Source organism: Pristis pectinata, chromosome 17 (assembly GCF_009764475.1).
Source record: "Pristis pectinata isolate sPriPec2 chromosome 17, sPriPec2.1.pri, whole genome shotgun sequence".
NCBI classification, from domain to species: domain Eukaryota; kingdom Metazoa; phylum Chordata; class Chondrichthyes; order Rhinopristiformes; family Pristidae; genus Pristis; species Pristis pectinata.
The window spans coordinates 23670140-23686419 of NC_067421.1; the positions used below are offsets into that span (position 1 = coordinate 23670140).

General features: G+C 38.7%; 1 protein-coding gene across 5 annotated transcripts in view; it reads right to left on the reverse strand.

Annotated features, from left to right (window-relative positions):
* The window catches only part of kntc1 (kinetochore associated 1), a 100845-nt gene that overhangs the window by 38308 nt on the left and 46257 nt on the right, over positions 1–16280 (reverse strand). For all 5 annotated transcript variants that reach the window (XR_007957705.1, XM_052032451.1, XM_052032449.1 and 2 more), the window contains exons 38-46: positions 15522–15578; positions 11236–11399; positions 9969–10073; positions 8749–8877; positions 6874–6990; positions 6407–6516; positions 5926–6130; positions 3919–4008; positions 3373–3544 (exon numbers count right to left, since the gene is read on the reverse strand). Coding sequence is in view for 4 of the 5 variants with exons in the window: in XM_052032451.1 (XP_051888411.1) it covers positions 3373–3544; positions 3919–4008; positions 5926–6130; positions 6407–6516; positions 6874–6990; positions 8749–8877; positions 9969–10073; positions 11236–11399; positions 15522–15578 (1149 nt within the window). In the remaining variant the exon portion in view is untranslated. The remainder of the gene's footprint in view (positions 1–3372; positions 3545–3918; positions 4009–5925; positions 6131–6406; positions 6517–6873; positions 6991–8748; positions 8878–9968; positions 10074–11235; positions 11400–15521; positions 15579–16280) is intronic.

Here is a 16280-nt window from a genome sequence, read left to right on the forward strand (position 1 = left end):
GAGTTAACCACTAAGCCCACTCGCAACTCCTGATGCAGGGAATGAGTGCAAGTCAAATAATACACAGGTGGGTTAGCTTCAATTAGAGAGAGTGTGTCTTCTCCTGTCAATGTTGAGGTCTTGGAGAGATTCCAAAGGAGAAGATTTACCAGAATGTGTTCAGGAATGACACATTTCAGTTTCAATGAGAGAGTTGAGTGGTGGGATTTTTGTTCTTGGAGCAGAGGAGGGCCAATTTAATAGATATGTTCAAAATTATAATGGATTTTTACAAAATACAAACAATTCCCACTGTACAGAGAGCAAGTAACCAAAGGACACCATAAGATATAGGAGCAGAATTAGGCCATTTGGCCCATCAAGTCTGCTCTGCCAATTGATCATGGCTGATTTATTTTTCCCTCTCAACCCCATTTTCCTGCCTTCTCCTCGTAAGCTTTGATGCCCTTACTAATCAAGAACCTATCAACCTCCACTTTAAATATACTCAATGACTTGGCCTCCACAGCCGTCTGTGGCAATGAATTCCTAAGATTCACCACCTCCTGGCTAAAGAAATTCCACCTCATTTCTGTTCTAAAGGGATGCCCTTCTATTCGGAGCCTATTCTACTCTGGTCCTAGACTCTCCCACTACCGGAAACATCCTCTCCACATCCACCCTATCCAGGCCTTTCAATATTTGGTAGCTTTCAATGAGATCCCCTCATCCTTCTAAACTCCAGCAAGTACAGGACCAGAACCATCAAATGCTCCTCATACATTAACCCTTTCATTCCTGGGATCATTCTTGTAAACCTCCTCTGGACCCTCTCCAATCCCAGCACATCCTTCCTTAGATACGAGGCCTAAAACTGCTCACAATACTCCAAATGTGGTCTGACCAATGCCTTATAAAGCCCAGCATTACATCCTTGCTTTTATATTCTAGTCCTCTTGAAATGAATGCCAACATTGCAGTTAGAGAAACAAAGGACTGCAGATGCTGGAATCTAGATGAAAAACACTATGACACTGGAGGAACTCAGCAGGCCAGGCAGCATCGTGGAGAAAAGCAGGTGGTTAACGTTTCAGGTCAAGGACCCTTCTTCAGGACTGAAGGTAGGAAAAGGGGAAGCCCAATATATAGGAGGGAAAAAGCAGAGCAGTGATAGGTGGACAAAAGAGGGGAGGCAGGGTGGGCACAAAATGGTGATAGGTAGATGCAGGCAAGAGATAGTGATAGGCAGGTGTGGGGGAGGAGAGGAGAGCAGATCCACTGGGGGTGGGTCAAATGTAAGGAGAGAGAGGGAAAAAAAGGGTAGAGAAAAAGCTAGGAAAAGGAAGAAGAGAAGAAGCATGGTGGGGAAGGGGGGGAGTGGTTAAGGGGAAAGGGGTGGGGATTACCTGAAGTGGGAGAATTCAATGTTCATGCCGTTAGGGCTGCAAGGTTCCAAGACGAAAAATGAGGTGCTGTTCCTCCAGTTTGCGCTTGGAGTTCTGGCAGTGGAGGCGGCCGAGGACTGTCACATCAGTGATAGTGTGAGAGGGGGAGTTGAAGTGACTGGCAATGGGGAGATGCAGATTGCGGTTACAGACTGTACTTGTATATATCCTTGGGTGTTTAGCTCCCAGCTGTGGTCTTCTTTCAACTACAACTCTGTGATGCCCACATCATACCTGCCAATTTCTAACTGCACTATGACCTCATCTACCTTATTTTGTATATTTCGTACATTCAAGTATAACACCTTCAGTCCTGTACCCACTACCCTTCTTCTCAAATTTGTTTCCACGTTGCCTGAAGTTAAATTCTTATCCCTTTCTAAATCTTGTGTCTTATTCTTTATTCTGGAGACTTCAGTGACCTCTCCTGCACTCTCCTTCCCTTTTTACTTTATCCATACTTTTCCAATCTGTTGAACCCATCCCCCTACTATTTAGTTTAAAGCCCTATCTACAGCCCTGGTTATGCGATTCACTCGGACCCTGGTCCCAGCGTGGTTCAGGGAGCCTGTCCCATTGGAACAGCTCCCTCCTTCCCCATACTGGCGCCGGTGTCCCACTAATTCAAACCCACTTCTCCCACATGAATCTTTAAGCCATGCTTAAAGCCATAACTCTCTGATCTTATTGACCCCGTGCCAATTTGCATGTAGCTCATGTAGCAATCCAGAGATTATCACCTTTTTGGTTCTGCTTTTTAATTTAGTCCCTAGCTGCACATACTTCAGATAATAGGCAAAATAAGTGTGGGTAAAGGGGGTATTAATAAACCACTTCTTAAAAAAAAAAGTGACACAGAAAAATAGTTATCATCTGGAGTGCACAATCCAAAGGATAGTAGAAGAGGATTCAACAGTAATTCCAAAAAAGAACTGGATAAATGTTTGAAAGGAAACATTTGCAAGGTTATTAGTAAGTGTTGGACAAGAGGGCTAATTAAATCACTTTTTAAGAGCCAGAGCAAGTATAATGGGATAAAAGCTTCCTTCTGTGTTGTGAGGACCTATAATTTAATGAAATTCAATCAATGATATTCTCTGAAATTCCCTTGTCTGAAAGGGCTGGTGACCTATGTGTGCACATGTTTAAACACTTACTCTCTGAAATTTAACAATCATTTGAATCATCTTCTCGAGCCTCACTGAGCAGTATTCAACATTTACCACTTGATGGAGCAGTGTAGAAATTTAGTACAATCTCTTGCTGTCTCAAATAAGCTCAATTGAAATTAATAAATGTAGCTAGTCTTAATCAGGAATTCATGACTCAAAATGTCCCGGTTCATGACCAACAGAAACAATTTTGTGTACTTTAACAGGAAGGAAAACGAATCAAAACAAATAGACTTCTATATAAACATAACCCATTATTCCTCTACAGATGCTCAATTGGACATGTCACACCAAGTTTTGGCATGACCGACACTTCACCTATCCTTGCATATTATTTCAACAAACAAACATTTGGCTTTGTGTATTGAAGAGGAATGCTGCAATAAATCGGCAAAATTTCATACTACCATCAAACTGAGAGGACAGCTGTGATCCTTCTGTATGTGGTTTCCATGCAGACATACCCTCTTTTTGACCTCCTTCTACTTTTAAAAATAATCCAAAATAGGGCCATTCATACACATTTACAATGTAAAATCCTTTGTCTATTTTTTAAAAAAATGTTACTGACTGCCAATACAAGCCTTCAATAAGCAACCTCTCAATTCGCTCATACACCTTACTTCTTTCATCAAAAAAAATACAATTTCCTACTTAACCTACAAATTTCCTGTTGAGTTGGCAATCCTCAAGTTAATAGAAGATATGGAAGATTTCTAAAAAAGCGTTATTTCTGCATCCCATTTATTATGCTTATCCCAAATTTAAGTACTTACATATCACATTCCAAAACCTTTGGGTGTTTTCAAAAAACAGTAGGTGGAAAGGCAGCCTACTTTCAGCCATTGGTGAAAGATCAATTGAATGCTTCTGGAGATACTGATGTTCGAAATCCCCAGGTGGTGAAATTCGTTTGTAGGAGTACAAGTGTTGCAAGAGACTTAAAGCCTATTAAAGCAAGATTTTATTTAGCAAATGAAACTTATGATTAGCAAATGCAGTTTTTATTTGGGCGATGTTGTGGAAAATCCTCCTGAGCTGATGATATTTTTCAATATACTAGTTACTCAAAACCCCAAGAATAACTTGATTTTCAAACTTTTATTACAACTAACAAATTTTTTTGCTCCATGTATTAACAAGCACTCCTATTCATTTCCCTTTCTCCAAAATTCTGTCATCTTATTAAAAATACACCAATACCCTCATTCCTCCCTCAAAAATGTTATTTAGACAGCATTAAGCAGTTTTTGTTATTCATCCATTATCAAACCAGCAGAGCCAACACTCACATTTTCCCCTTTAGAGCTATTTGTTCCTACCTGATCCAAGTTATAATTCATGGTTGTTTCATTTGACAATTTTATAACTTTTAAGGCACTTTCAATGACTTCATAGTTATATGGATCCATCTTAAAATTAGAAGAAAAAGAACGCACTTCAGTGTTCAGCAAATTACGTAATAAACTTTTCACTTTTGAAAACATACTTCAGGATAGGAGTTACAACATGCACCATCGCCACCAAGTTTAATAGAATAATGATTTGACTTCATTTGTTTTTAAACTGTTAACAATTCTCAACTTGCTCCGAGTGGAGGAAAAGGAACCACTGAGGAAAGCAGGCTAGTCAAAATAGGCCTAGAAATTTCTTCTCACATCACTGGAAAAAAAATGTTTGCAGTTGAAATAGGTTTAATCCAGGGTAAAGCAAAACTGCATCTATTTCTATGCCTCTCAACTTGACTTTCCAACTGGACTTCTTTCACACTCAAAACTTGGTTCTGTATAAAATTCCCTAAAATTATGTCAACTGTGGAAGTAAGCAAGCATGCACTTGATGAGCTGAATGGCCCCCATCTGTGTGCTGTAACAACTCTTTACAATGAAACATTCAATTTTTGTATCCTGTGTAATTTTTAAATTTTTTTAATCTGAAAAATGACTGCCCTTGTTTACTTACAGGACAACCAGCAATTTAAAGAGAAAAAACTCAAAATACATACTTTTCCAGGAGTCTCACTGCTCATTCTACACACTGCTCACACTTCAGACAGGCTTTCCTGCACTCGAAATTGATTTCCAATGGTTATTTTCCCACTTCCTACATTTATCACATGGCATGGAAATGGACCAGAGGTAGCAGAGACATCAATGGCTGCCATGAGGACCATGAAAGTAGAGGCAAAGTAGGGCTCATCATCCTAGACCTTATCACTCAGTGCTTATTGGGACCCAAGCTCATAGCCAGACTTCTTTGAGAAGCAATTTCCATGCAAGCTCCACAATGACAGTCGTCAGAGACCTAAGACATTCTGCACATGCACATGTATTTAAGACTAATTTGCCAATGGAGTTTAAGGTTACAGTCACTCTCAGCTTTCTACTCTAATAACCATTCCAGGTTGTTGCTGCTAACCTCCATTATAACACACTGCTGCATATTTTACTTTTCCTTCAACCCATACGAGCAAGCATGATGCTCTGCATGCTTCTCCAGACACATAAGCATTCATAAACTGCAATCATGTAGTATTACTCCCTGGCAACTTCCTGCCAGAAGCCCTGAAGGTCTCTGATCCTCGTGCACAAATAAACTCTCTTCTACAAGTAATGTTCTCCACCAGCCTTTCCAGGTCCCTCTGAGAGCTTGCAAGCACCTTCTCTCTGCCATCAATTTTGCTTCTAAATGCTGCCTCCCAAGGTCACAGTTGCAAGGTCAGTTGAAAGATCTTAAAATAGATCAAAATAAAAACATGCACTTAAATTTACAAAGAGCAATCCTACAATGCCCTCAAATTAGGCACATTAAGGTTAAAGAGCATGGCACTTATGTGAACCTGTAGTTCTGGAGACAGAATTGAGTTACTGTAATTATTTCCACTGAACAAGATAAGTTTAGAAGAATGCATGATATAGCAGATGAAGTACTCTACCACTAAGATTTAGCCAAATACAAAAAATTCCAGCTTCCTGTTCAACCCCATAACCTTCAGTTCCCTTAGTTCAACAAAAAAGAAAATCAAGCACTATTAATCTTAAATGTACACAATAATGGAGTACACACAGCCCCTTGGAAGCAGAGAATTTCAAAGAATCACAATCTGTTCTTACTGCATCTACACACTTAATTTCATATTTATGTAAACCCCAATTACTCTTAATCCAGATTTCATTGATCTCTCTCCTTTCAAAAAATATCATTACAGAGTGACACCTGCTGCCCACATTCAAAACCTGGTGAATCATCCATCATGCATCTTTTCTCCCAATTACTGATTTTAAGGTATGGCATATGTGGTAAACTAGATTGATTTAACAAGGGATTACCTTGTGCAAAGCACCACTCAAACTAATAACCAGGTCAGTTTTACTTTTCAATAAAGGCATGACTTCTATGGCTCTTTCCAAAAGTTTAGCTTGAGATTGTTTTACATCACATGGCTCTCCTTCACCACGATGGCCACTTGTACCCCTTAGAAGCAATGTCTCTATATACAACTGCAGTGCAACATCACTGTTCAGTCCAAAAGCCCTGAAAGAAAAAGATTAGGCATTCAGCAATTAAGCAGATTTCAATTTATGTAACCAAATAATTGAGTTAATTTTTTTTCGATACCCACATTTAAGATATGAATCCAGTACCAAGACTAAACATAAATGTTAGGAAAAAGGTGAAGAAATGCTAAGAAAGCACTATTTGACTCCAGTATATTTAAACTATTTGGTACAGATTTTAATTTCCATATTAACTGATCATCTTCATTGTTTTAATTTGTATTTTGATTATGCTTAATGAAATCATTATTACCTGCAGTACTGCATTATTAGCTTGGAGTCCACATTCGGATTTTGCACCAAAATAAGAACACATTCTTTTTTCTTTGCTGGGTTATCCCTAAATGCTGACTGGAACAAGATCTAGAAATAACAGAAATGAATGTTATTGAAACATTAATAATTCACAAAAAGGGCATTTGCACTGACTTTGAAAAGTGATGAAAAATGGTGTGTAAAACTACAGCATGTAATTAAATATCAAAGGATCAAAGGCACATTCATACCTCCATTGCAGCATCACTGAAAAATTAAATAGCTTGAATCTAGACTCAACTCAAGACAATCAGACTACTTTCATCAGGTTACATGGACATTCAGTGTCATCAGTGGAAACTCTTTTATTCAACACTGTAATGTTTTGTTATTTTGAAAAAGTCACTATGACTTAAATTTTCCTCAGTTCTAACTGAAACACTTAATATTTACAGGGTTACTCACACCAAGTTTACTGAGCTTCAGACCCCACTCTGTATCAACAATCAAGGAACTGAACTTCTGTTTTTGCTCCTCTTCCTGAAGCAAATCAGCCAGTTGAGCACCAACAACCGCAACTGCCTGAAATAGTAAGACTCACAATTGATGAAAGAAAAACAAACTGTTCAACAGTTAATTAGTCCATGATTCCACTATTGGAACATTCAAGGATTAGCTCCCATGTTCTAACATTCACTCCTCCACCTACCATCTCTCCATAGAGTTCCTGGAGCTCCCTGAAAAACCATCTCAGTATTTCTAGATCTGACCCCTGACTCAGAAGCCAAAACCCGACAAGTTCTTATCCCTGCCAATAAATCACTTTTCTGACAAAATTGGAGAAAGATCACACAAAAAAAAGGCTTTGCCCTAAAGAAAGAGTAAACGCACTTATGTGTAATTTTTTGTTTGAACAGTACATGGTTAATAGCAGTCCATTTAATTTTTTTTATTACAAAAATATGTCACTTGCAGAAGTGACGGTAGATCAATATTATAATTTAATTAATAGAATGGCCTTTATTTGTGGAAATTGTAACAGGGCAACTAGAAGTTAATAAGGGCATCAGGTAGAATGAACATAGATTCATGAAGGGGAATTCATATCGATAAAAAATTATTTTGAGTTTATGGCTAGCGATAATAAATAAGGAGGGACCAGTGGATGTAATCTATTTGGACTTCCAGAAAGTATTCAGTAAGCTGCCTCACAAGAGATTATTAAACAAAAATTAAAGCAAATGGTATTAGAGATAATATTCTAGCTTTGAGGGATTAAGTATTGATTAACAAACAGAAAATAGTAGGAAATAAAAGGGGTCAATTTCAGTTTGGGATGCAGTAACAAATGAGGTGCTGCAACACCAGGTGTTGGCAATCTATATCAATGATTTGGATGAAGGGATTATGTGCATTATAACTGTTTACCTTCTAATATAAAGTTAGATGCCAATGTGAGCTGAGAGACGCATACAGAAAGGCTTCCGGGGATGTAGACAAGGGTGTGCAAGGGTGTGGCAGATAGAATATGTGGAAAAAAAGCAAGGTTTTTTTTGGTAGAAAAATAACAGAAGTTTTGTTTTTAAAAAGGTGATATTGTTCAGAGGGAGGAAGGTGTCCTTACACACAAATCACTGGGAGTTAACTTGCAGATACAGCAAGCAATTAGGAAGGGAAATGGTACATTGACCTTTACTGCAAGAGGATTTGTGTGCAAGCATAAAGTTGTCTTGCTCATGCATATTAAAACTACATCTGGAATATTGTGTACAGATCTGATTTTCCTACTAAGGGAAGAATATATCTGCATTGAAGAGGGTGCAGTGAAGATTCACCACATTTATTCTTGGGGTTGTCACCAAGGACAGATTGAGCAGACTGGGCCTATACTCTCTCGCATTTAGAAGCATGAAATGGGATTTCATTGAGACATTTTTACAGGACCTTACAAGGTAGATACGGAGTTAATGTTTCACTTGGCTGGGGCCAAAGATCACAGCATTAAAACAAACAGCCAGCCATTCAGAACAGAGATGAAAAACCTCCCAGAGGGAAGTAAAGCTTTGGAATCCCTCCCCAAGGCAACTATAATGGTTCAGTTTTTTCAAGGTGGATATCAATGGATATTTAGAAATTAAGGAATACAAGATGAGTGTAAGAAGGTAGTGCCGAAAAAAGATTGGATACGATCTTATTGAATGGCAGAGGAGGTTCAAGATGGCTAAATTGCTCATTCCTGCTTCTACATCACATGTTCTTTTGTTCTAAATCTGGAAAGTTATAAATGCTTGGATAGCAATAAGATGTGGTTTAAGAATCTTGACAAACTGTTGCACATACCAGAATTTTGTTATAATTTTGCCATGCATCGTTGATGATATTCCACAACTTCTCAAACACAATCTGCTTTGGCAATAATGTGCAGTAAGCCAATGCTAAATCAGTGTCAACCACGCGACAGTTGAAAAGCTGAGAAATGAGAAGAATCACAAGCGTTAATGCAGAAACATAATCTGAATACAACTGTAAAAGGCAGGAAATTATCCAACTGGCTAAAGATGATAAAAATCAGTAAATGGGTTTCTCATTAATGCACAACCTATTGTTCTTTCAAAACAAAATAATCAATAGATTACATCAGTAAGGGAATAAATGTGATAACAATCCCAGTTAATACCTCTTTAAAGGGGAACAATTTTAATGAGACCACCTTATTCTTTGGGTACAATAACGATGCTCTTTCATTGATGATGGCTCTGCATTCCTTCATTTATTATGAAAGAACTAGAGAAATTGACACTCAGCTCCAGGTTATATTAACTGAAAACCATGAATTTCCCATATTGGCATCCAGCACCTTTCCAATTTTCTGTACAAGGCAGACATCTCAGCAACTGTAAAGACCTCTAATAAACATCATGATGAGAAACAACCTTCTACTTATTCACACTTAAGATACAGATTAGGTTGTCTAAAATGGCTTTTGGGCAAGTGGCAGCAGGAAAAGTCCCAAATTCAAGTTAGCTTGTATCAAATTATCAGACTTTAACCACTACAATTTGCTTTAATTTGGGATTTGGGAAGATGAGGAAAATAATTTCAATTCCTTCCAATTACTCTTTTATCAACCTAGATGAAAACTAGATTTGTGCTAGTAAAATGAAAACAGAATCAGTTTTAGCTCCAATAACTCCTTGGTACAGAATTCCTGACAGTGGCCTCACTTGGGAAGAATAATTACTTTTCCAGGATACTGACTGCTGATAACATTTAGCCAGCATTTAGGCTTGGACCTTCAATCTCCTGCCTGTGCTGGAATGATTTATTTTAGTCAAGGTAAAGATAAAAATACTCAGGTTAGCTTTAGTACCAACTGTTAGAGGAAAGGGGAATTTGGTGTGAGGGCACAAAGGAGCAAAGAGGAGAGGAAGAAATAAATCCTGCATTAGATTGTCATCCAGTAACTCTGCTGGAAATACACAGAGCTGCATCTGTAGAAAGTTGTCAGCTATTATGGCCCATTCTGTCAAATTATTCTAGACTGCCTGGTGCAACTTTACCTTGTGCAGCAAAGCTTGAGAGTTCTTCTTGACAATCGAAAAGGCTACATTTCCAATATCAACGACATAATCTTTTACTTCCTTTAAGCCTTGGCCCTCATGAAGCTACGTGTATACAAAGAGGAAAAAAATGACATTAATCTCTCATATATCAGTTACCAGCTTTGGATTCTTATGACGGCGGCAGCTCAATGGATCCTTGCCTGCTTCTAGGAGAGCAATCCTCATTAGTTCCAATCCCTCTTTCCTCATTTCCTTGCAACTTATTCTCTCTCGTACATGCCCATCAAATTCCCTTTGATTCTTTTTGCCATTAACCTATACTAAAGGGTAATTTACAGAATCCAATTAACCCACCAGCATGTCATTGGGATATGGGAGAAAACACAGTTGTTAAAGGAGAACATGTAAACTCTGAACAGACAGTACCCAGGATCATGACTGAAACTCTGTTCTGAAGCTTTGAGGCAGCAGTGATAACAGCTACATTACTGTGCCACCCATTTCCAAAGAGTACCAAACTACTTTTGTCCCATAATTTCAGAGTATGGTGTGAAGTTGGATTAAAAAAAATCTAATTTTGAAAAACTAGTAAACAATTCTCAGAAAGCTATTTTAAAAATTGTTAGGTAGTTTCCCCTGCCAATGATTCCCTATGAGTAATAATGATTACAGCAAGCTCTTGCCAGCAATCATAGATTTCCAGACTGAGATATTACAATTGATATCAGCTGTTATATATGTTTATCAGTCAGGCAGTTTCTATCAAGCAGTTTGACCTTAAACTAGTCTACCACATTCAATGGTTCTGATGTGGAGATTCTGCATCGGTGAGATCAAGTGCAAACTAGGCAACTGATTTCCAGAGCACCTGCACTCTGTCTGCGATGGGCATCCTGAGCTCCCAGTTGTGTGCCATTTCAATTCTCATTCCCATACTGACCTATCCATCCTCAATCTTCTCCAATGCCAGGGTGAGGCCTAATGCAAACTAGAGGAACAACAATTCATATTCTGCCTAGGTAGTCTGTAACCCAATGGTATGAACATTGAGTTTTCCAATTTCAGGTAACCCTCACCTTCGGTGTTCCCCGACCCCCTCTCTCCTTCACACTTCACCACAACAATCTTCTATAGTTATTATTAATTAAGGATAACAAATGCCAGCCTTGCCTGCAAAATCCACATTATTTTACTGAATAAAAAAGATTTAATAGAAATAATTACACATACTTAATAGAACAAACTGTCAATGCTCTAAACCTACCTTTTTACTCAGCACCGAATTCATATTGTTTGAAACAAAATGTTGATGACAGCTTCCAAAAGAGTTGATGGTCAGCTGCAGAGCTAGTTGTAGTTGGCTATACTCCTGCAAATTCTGTAGTAGGTTGGTCATGGGTGTGTAAATCGGCTTCAAAGGGTTCTGGCCTATATTAATAAAATAAAGTTTTTTTTTCCAAACTTTTTTTAAAAGAAACTTTTTTCTGATGTGTGTATGTAAATGTGTCTATAAATGGTTCACAAAAACAGGCTTACTGCCCTGTGCCTTCTTGTTGAGTTCACATTTTCAATACAGACTTGAAAAGCTATACTGCTGGTAAGTCTGCTGTTTTCTCTGTCATTGCAAGTTTTTATATTTGGGAAGTTGACTTAAAAATAGACTAATTAAATTTAATTTATTTTAACTCAAGCATTAAGTATTAATAATCACTAAGCATTGCTAATTTTGTCTGAATGCTGAATCATATTCCAGGACCCCCAGAACAGATAAATTATTATAGAATCAGGTTTAGACTTAGAGACACAAGAGACTGCAGAAGCTGGAATCCTATCCTCCCACAGATGCTGCTCAACCAGAGTTCCTCCAGTAGAATGTTTGTTGCTCCAGGTTTAGACTTAGCTGTCATGCCGTAATAGTAGCCAGCTTCACAAGAGGAAACAAATTCACCTGTGATAACTACAGGAGGGAGGGCAAGTTCACCCTGATATATGACATACGAAAATCATCACTAGGGTCCTCCTCAATCTCCTGATCACCCCAGTTGCCAAACTGCTCCATGAATTATGACAGAATCCATCTAAAAGTACTGTAGACATGATCTTCCCTCACGTGGCAATTCCGAGAAAATCACAGGGGGCAACAACCACTATACATGGACTTATCAACCTCACTAAAACCTTCAACTTTATCAATAGAGGGAGACAGTGGGACACCCTCATCAAATTCAGCTGCCCACAGAAATTTATCTCCATCTTATGTTTGCTTCATGACAGCATACAAGCCACAATCCTCACCCATGGGTCCACAACAGACCCGATCTCAATGAAGTCTGGTGTCAAGCTATCCTGTGTCATTTGTCTGACACTTTTCTAAATCTTTTTTGCTGCTATACTGCACCTCACCTCCAACAAATTTCTGGTGGGTGCAGACTTACATTCAGAACTAATTTAAAACGGTTCAACCTCTAGTGAATACACCCCAGAACCATGGCCACCCAAACATCAGTAGTCAAGTTGTAGAGTAGGCAGATGATGCTCGTATTTGCATACACTTGGAGAGTAAGCTCATAGTCATCATCGAAGCACTCACTGAAGCATACATGAGGGGGGACCTTGTGCTCAATATTTGCAAGACAAAGGAACACCACCAATGTCCCCGCTCTAAAACACTGCCCTCCAACAATAATAGCTCATGGCGAGACCCTGAAAAACACAGAACTCTTCTCATATTTGACCCTAAGACATAGGAGCAGAATTAGGCCATTCAGCCCATCAAGTCTGCTCCGCCATTCAATCATGGCTGATTTATTTTTCCCTCTCAACGCCATTAACCTGCCTTCTCCCCATAACCTTTGATGCCCTTACTAATCAAGAACCTATCAACCTCCATTTTAAATATACCCAACGACTTGGCCTCCACAGCCGTCTGTGGCAATAAATTCCACAGATTCACTACCCTCTGGCTAAAGAAATTGCTCCTCATTTCTGTTCTAAAGGGAAGTCCTTCTATTCTGAGCCTATTCTACACTGGTCCTAGACTCTCCCGCTACTGGAAACATCCTCTCAACACCCAGACTATCCAGGCCTTTTAATATTCGATAGGTTTCAATGAGCTCCCCCCTCATACTTCTAAACTCCAGCAAGGCCCATCAAATGCTCCTCATACATTAACCCTTTCATACCCAGGATAATTCTTGTAACCATATCCCACAAACGTACGGGTTAGGAGTTGTGGGCATGCTATGTTGGCGTCGGAAGGGTGACAACACTTGCGAGCTGCCCCCAGCACATTCTCAGTAACACAAAAAGATGCATTTCTTTGTGTGTTTCGATGTATATGTGACTAACAAATATCTAATATCTAAAAACTGCTCACAATACTCCATATGTGGTCTGACTAACACCTCATAAAGCCTCAGCATTACAGCCTTGCTTTTATATTCTAGTCCTCTCAAAATGAATCCTTACTTACTACAGACTCAACCTGCAAGTTAACCTTTAGGGAATCCTGCACTTGGACTCCAAGTCCCTTTGCACCTCCGATTTCTGAATTCTCTCCCTGTTTAGAAAATAGTCTCTGCCTTTATTCCTTCTACCAAAGTGCATGACCATACACTTCCTTACGCTGTATTCCATCATTTGCCACTTCTTTGTCCATTCTCCCAACTGTCCAAGTCCTTCTGCAGACTCCCTGATTCCTCAACACTACCTGCCTCTCCACCTATCTTTGTGTCATCCACAAACTTGGCCACAAAGCCATCAATTCCGTCATCCAGTTCATTAACATATAACGTGAAAAGTAGCAGACCCAACACCAAGTTCTGCAGAACACCACTAGCCTTCTGAAAATCCAAGTAAACAACATCCACTAACTCTTTGTCTATCCTGCCTGTTACTTCCGCAAAGAATTCCAACAGATTTGTCAGGCAAGATCTCTCCTTAAAGAAACCATGCCAACTTCGGCCTACTTTATCAAGTTCTTCCAAGTACCCCAAAACCTCATCTTTAATAATGGACTCTAACATCTTACCAACCACTGAAGTCAGACTAACTGGTCTACAATTTCCTGTCTTTTGCCTCCCTCCCTTCTTAAAGAGTGGAGTGACATTTGCGATTTTCCAGTCTTCTGGAACCATCCTGACTCTAGTGATTTTTGAAAGATCACTACTAATGCCTCAACAATCTTTAGCTACCTCTTTCAGAACCCTGGGGTGTAGTCCATCCGGTCGAGGTGACATATTCACCTTCAGACCTTTCAGCTTCCCAAGCACCTTCTCCTTAGTAATAGCAAGCATGTTGCTGGTGTCTTCCACAGTGAAGACTGATGCAAAATACTTATTCAGTTCATCTGCCATTTTTTTTTGTTCCCATTACTATCTTTCCAGTCATTTTCCAGTGGTCTGATATCCACTTTTGCCTCTCTTTTACTCTTAATACATCTGAAAAAAGCTTTTGGTATCCTCTTTTATATTATTGACTAGCTTACCTTCATATTTCATCTTTTCTCCTCATATTGCCTTTTTAAGCTGCCTTCTGTTGGTTTTTAAAAGCTTCCCAATCCTCTCGCTTCCCACTAATTTTTCAATATTGTATGCCCTCTCTTTTGCTTTAATGCTGTCTTTGACTTCCCTTGTCAGCCACGGTTCCTTCTTCTTCGGGATGAAATGATCCTGCGTCTTCCAAATTACTGCCAGAAACTCCTGCCATTGCTGCTCTACCGTCATCCCTGCTAGGGTGCCCTTCCAATCAACTCTGCCCAACTCCTTTCTCATGCCTTTGTTGTTACCTTTACTCAACTGTAATATTTCCCCAAACTTCCAAAACAGACATGTTTTTCCAAGCTCTGTCAAAGAAGAAGATTTCCAGCTGAACAAAGACAAAGATTCAATGATGAACAGAAATATGCTCATAGCCTCCTTGAAAAAATGAAATATCTCCATTTGAGATGCAACATCCTTATCTCCATATTGAGAATAACTGGCCCACATCTGCTCAAAGTGGAAAAAGAAATGATCAGGATGGTATTTGAACCCTTGAGTTTCTCCACTGGTTGTACTGCATAAATGATGGAAGGGCACTCACATACACATCAGTGAGTCACTTCTTGCTCATCTGTGGAAAGCTTACAGGTCCCACATTGGGGACTGGTTAAGACAAGATCTCATAAGTACCACACAGGCCCACCTACACACTCAGTGTCCATGTTCAAACCTGACTGACAGCAATTTCATATCAACAAGAGACAAGGTCTCATGGAACAGTATGTGAAAAGGTTAATAACAATTCAAAAGAGGGAAGAAAAATAGGTTTAAAGATCTCTTATCAGAAGAATGATATTTACCTGTTCCATAAATTACTTTTGCATGACAAATTAATAAAAGTTACAAGGTACATTTATCAAATTAATTTATTTACTGTCAAGAGGGGAAATTTCACCCTAACAATCTGCACTCAGCTGTAACAACCCACGCTATCCCTTTTGTTGAAGTTTTAACAATTAACGACATTGAACATTTGATATGTGTACATTGGCTTTATCTACGCAAATACCTTTCATATCTGGGCTCATCGGCAAGCATACACAATCCAACGGATGCAGCTTCACATCTAGATTAAAATAAAAACTTGCTTCAAAAATTGTGTCAAGCAAATTAATTAGCTGGACGAGAAATTAAATTTCCTTCACTTCATTTTCTTGACTACTGAAGTACAGGTAATCAATCATATATTATTTCATTTTGACCAAATAAAGTCTGAAACATCTTTTTAACATACGAAGAGTTGCTAGGCAGCAACAGTTTTGCAAATTAGTGTAACATATGGTGCATAACAGTACTTCATTATTGTTGCCAATATACTTAATTTATATTAGATAGTAATCCAGATACTGTTGCAAGTAGTAATGAGCTTCAAATACACATAAACAAATCTATCTGGAGGATTTAAGTGAGCAAGATATAAATCTATGCAGCAGAAATTCCAGGCCAAAATAAAGAATAAATTTGCAGAATGTTTCATGCAGATATGATGTAATTTGTTGGTCTAATTTTAATGGAATATCAGTAGTAGTTTACATTTATTTAGATGACTGCAGGAATTATTAATAAGTGAGTAGTTGCCCAGGACTGTTAGGTCAATAATTGAATTTTCTCCACTGCCTCTCCTCCACCCCCAACTGTCACTGTCAAGCGGTTTTGATCATGAAAACAGGATGCTTCACTGATAATTTTGAACTTTCCTGTATACCCTATCAATTGTTTTAAGAAATATGTAAGTGGGAAATTTTCTGCATTATTGCAATGGAGTTTG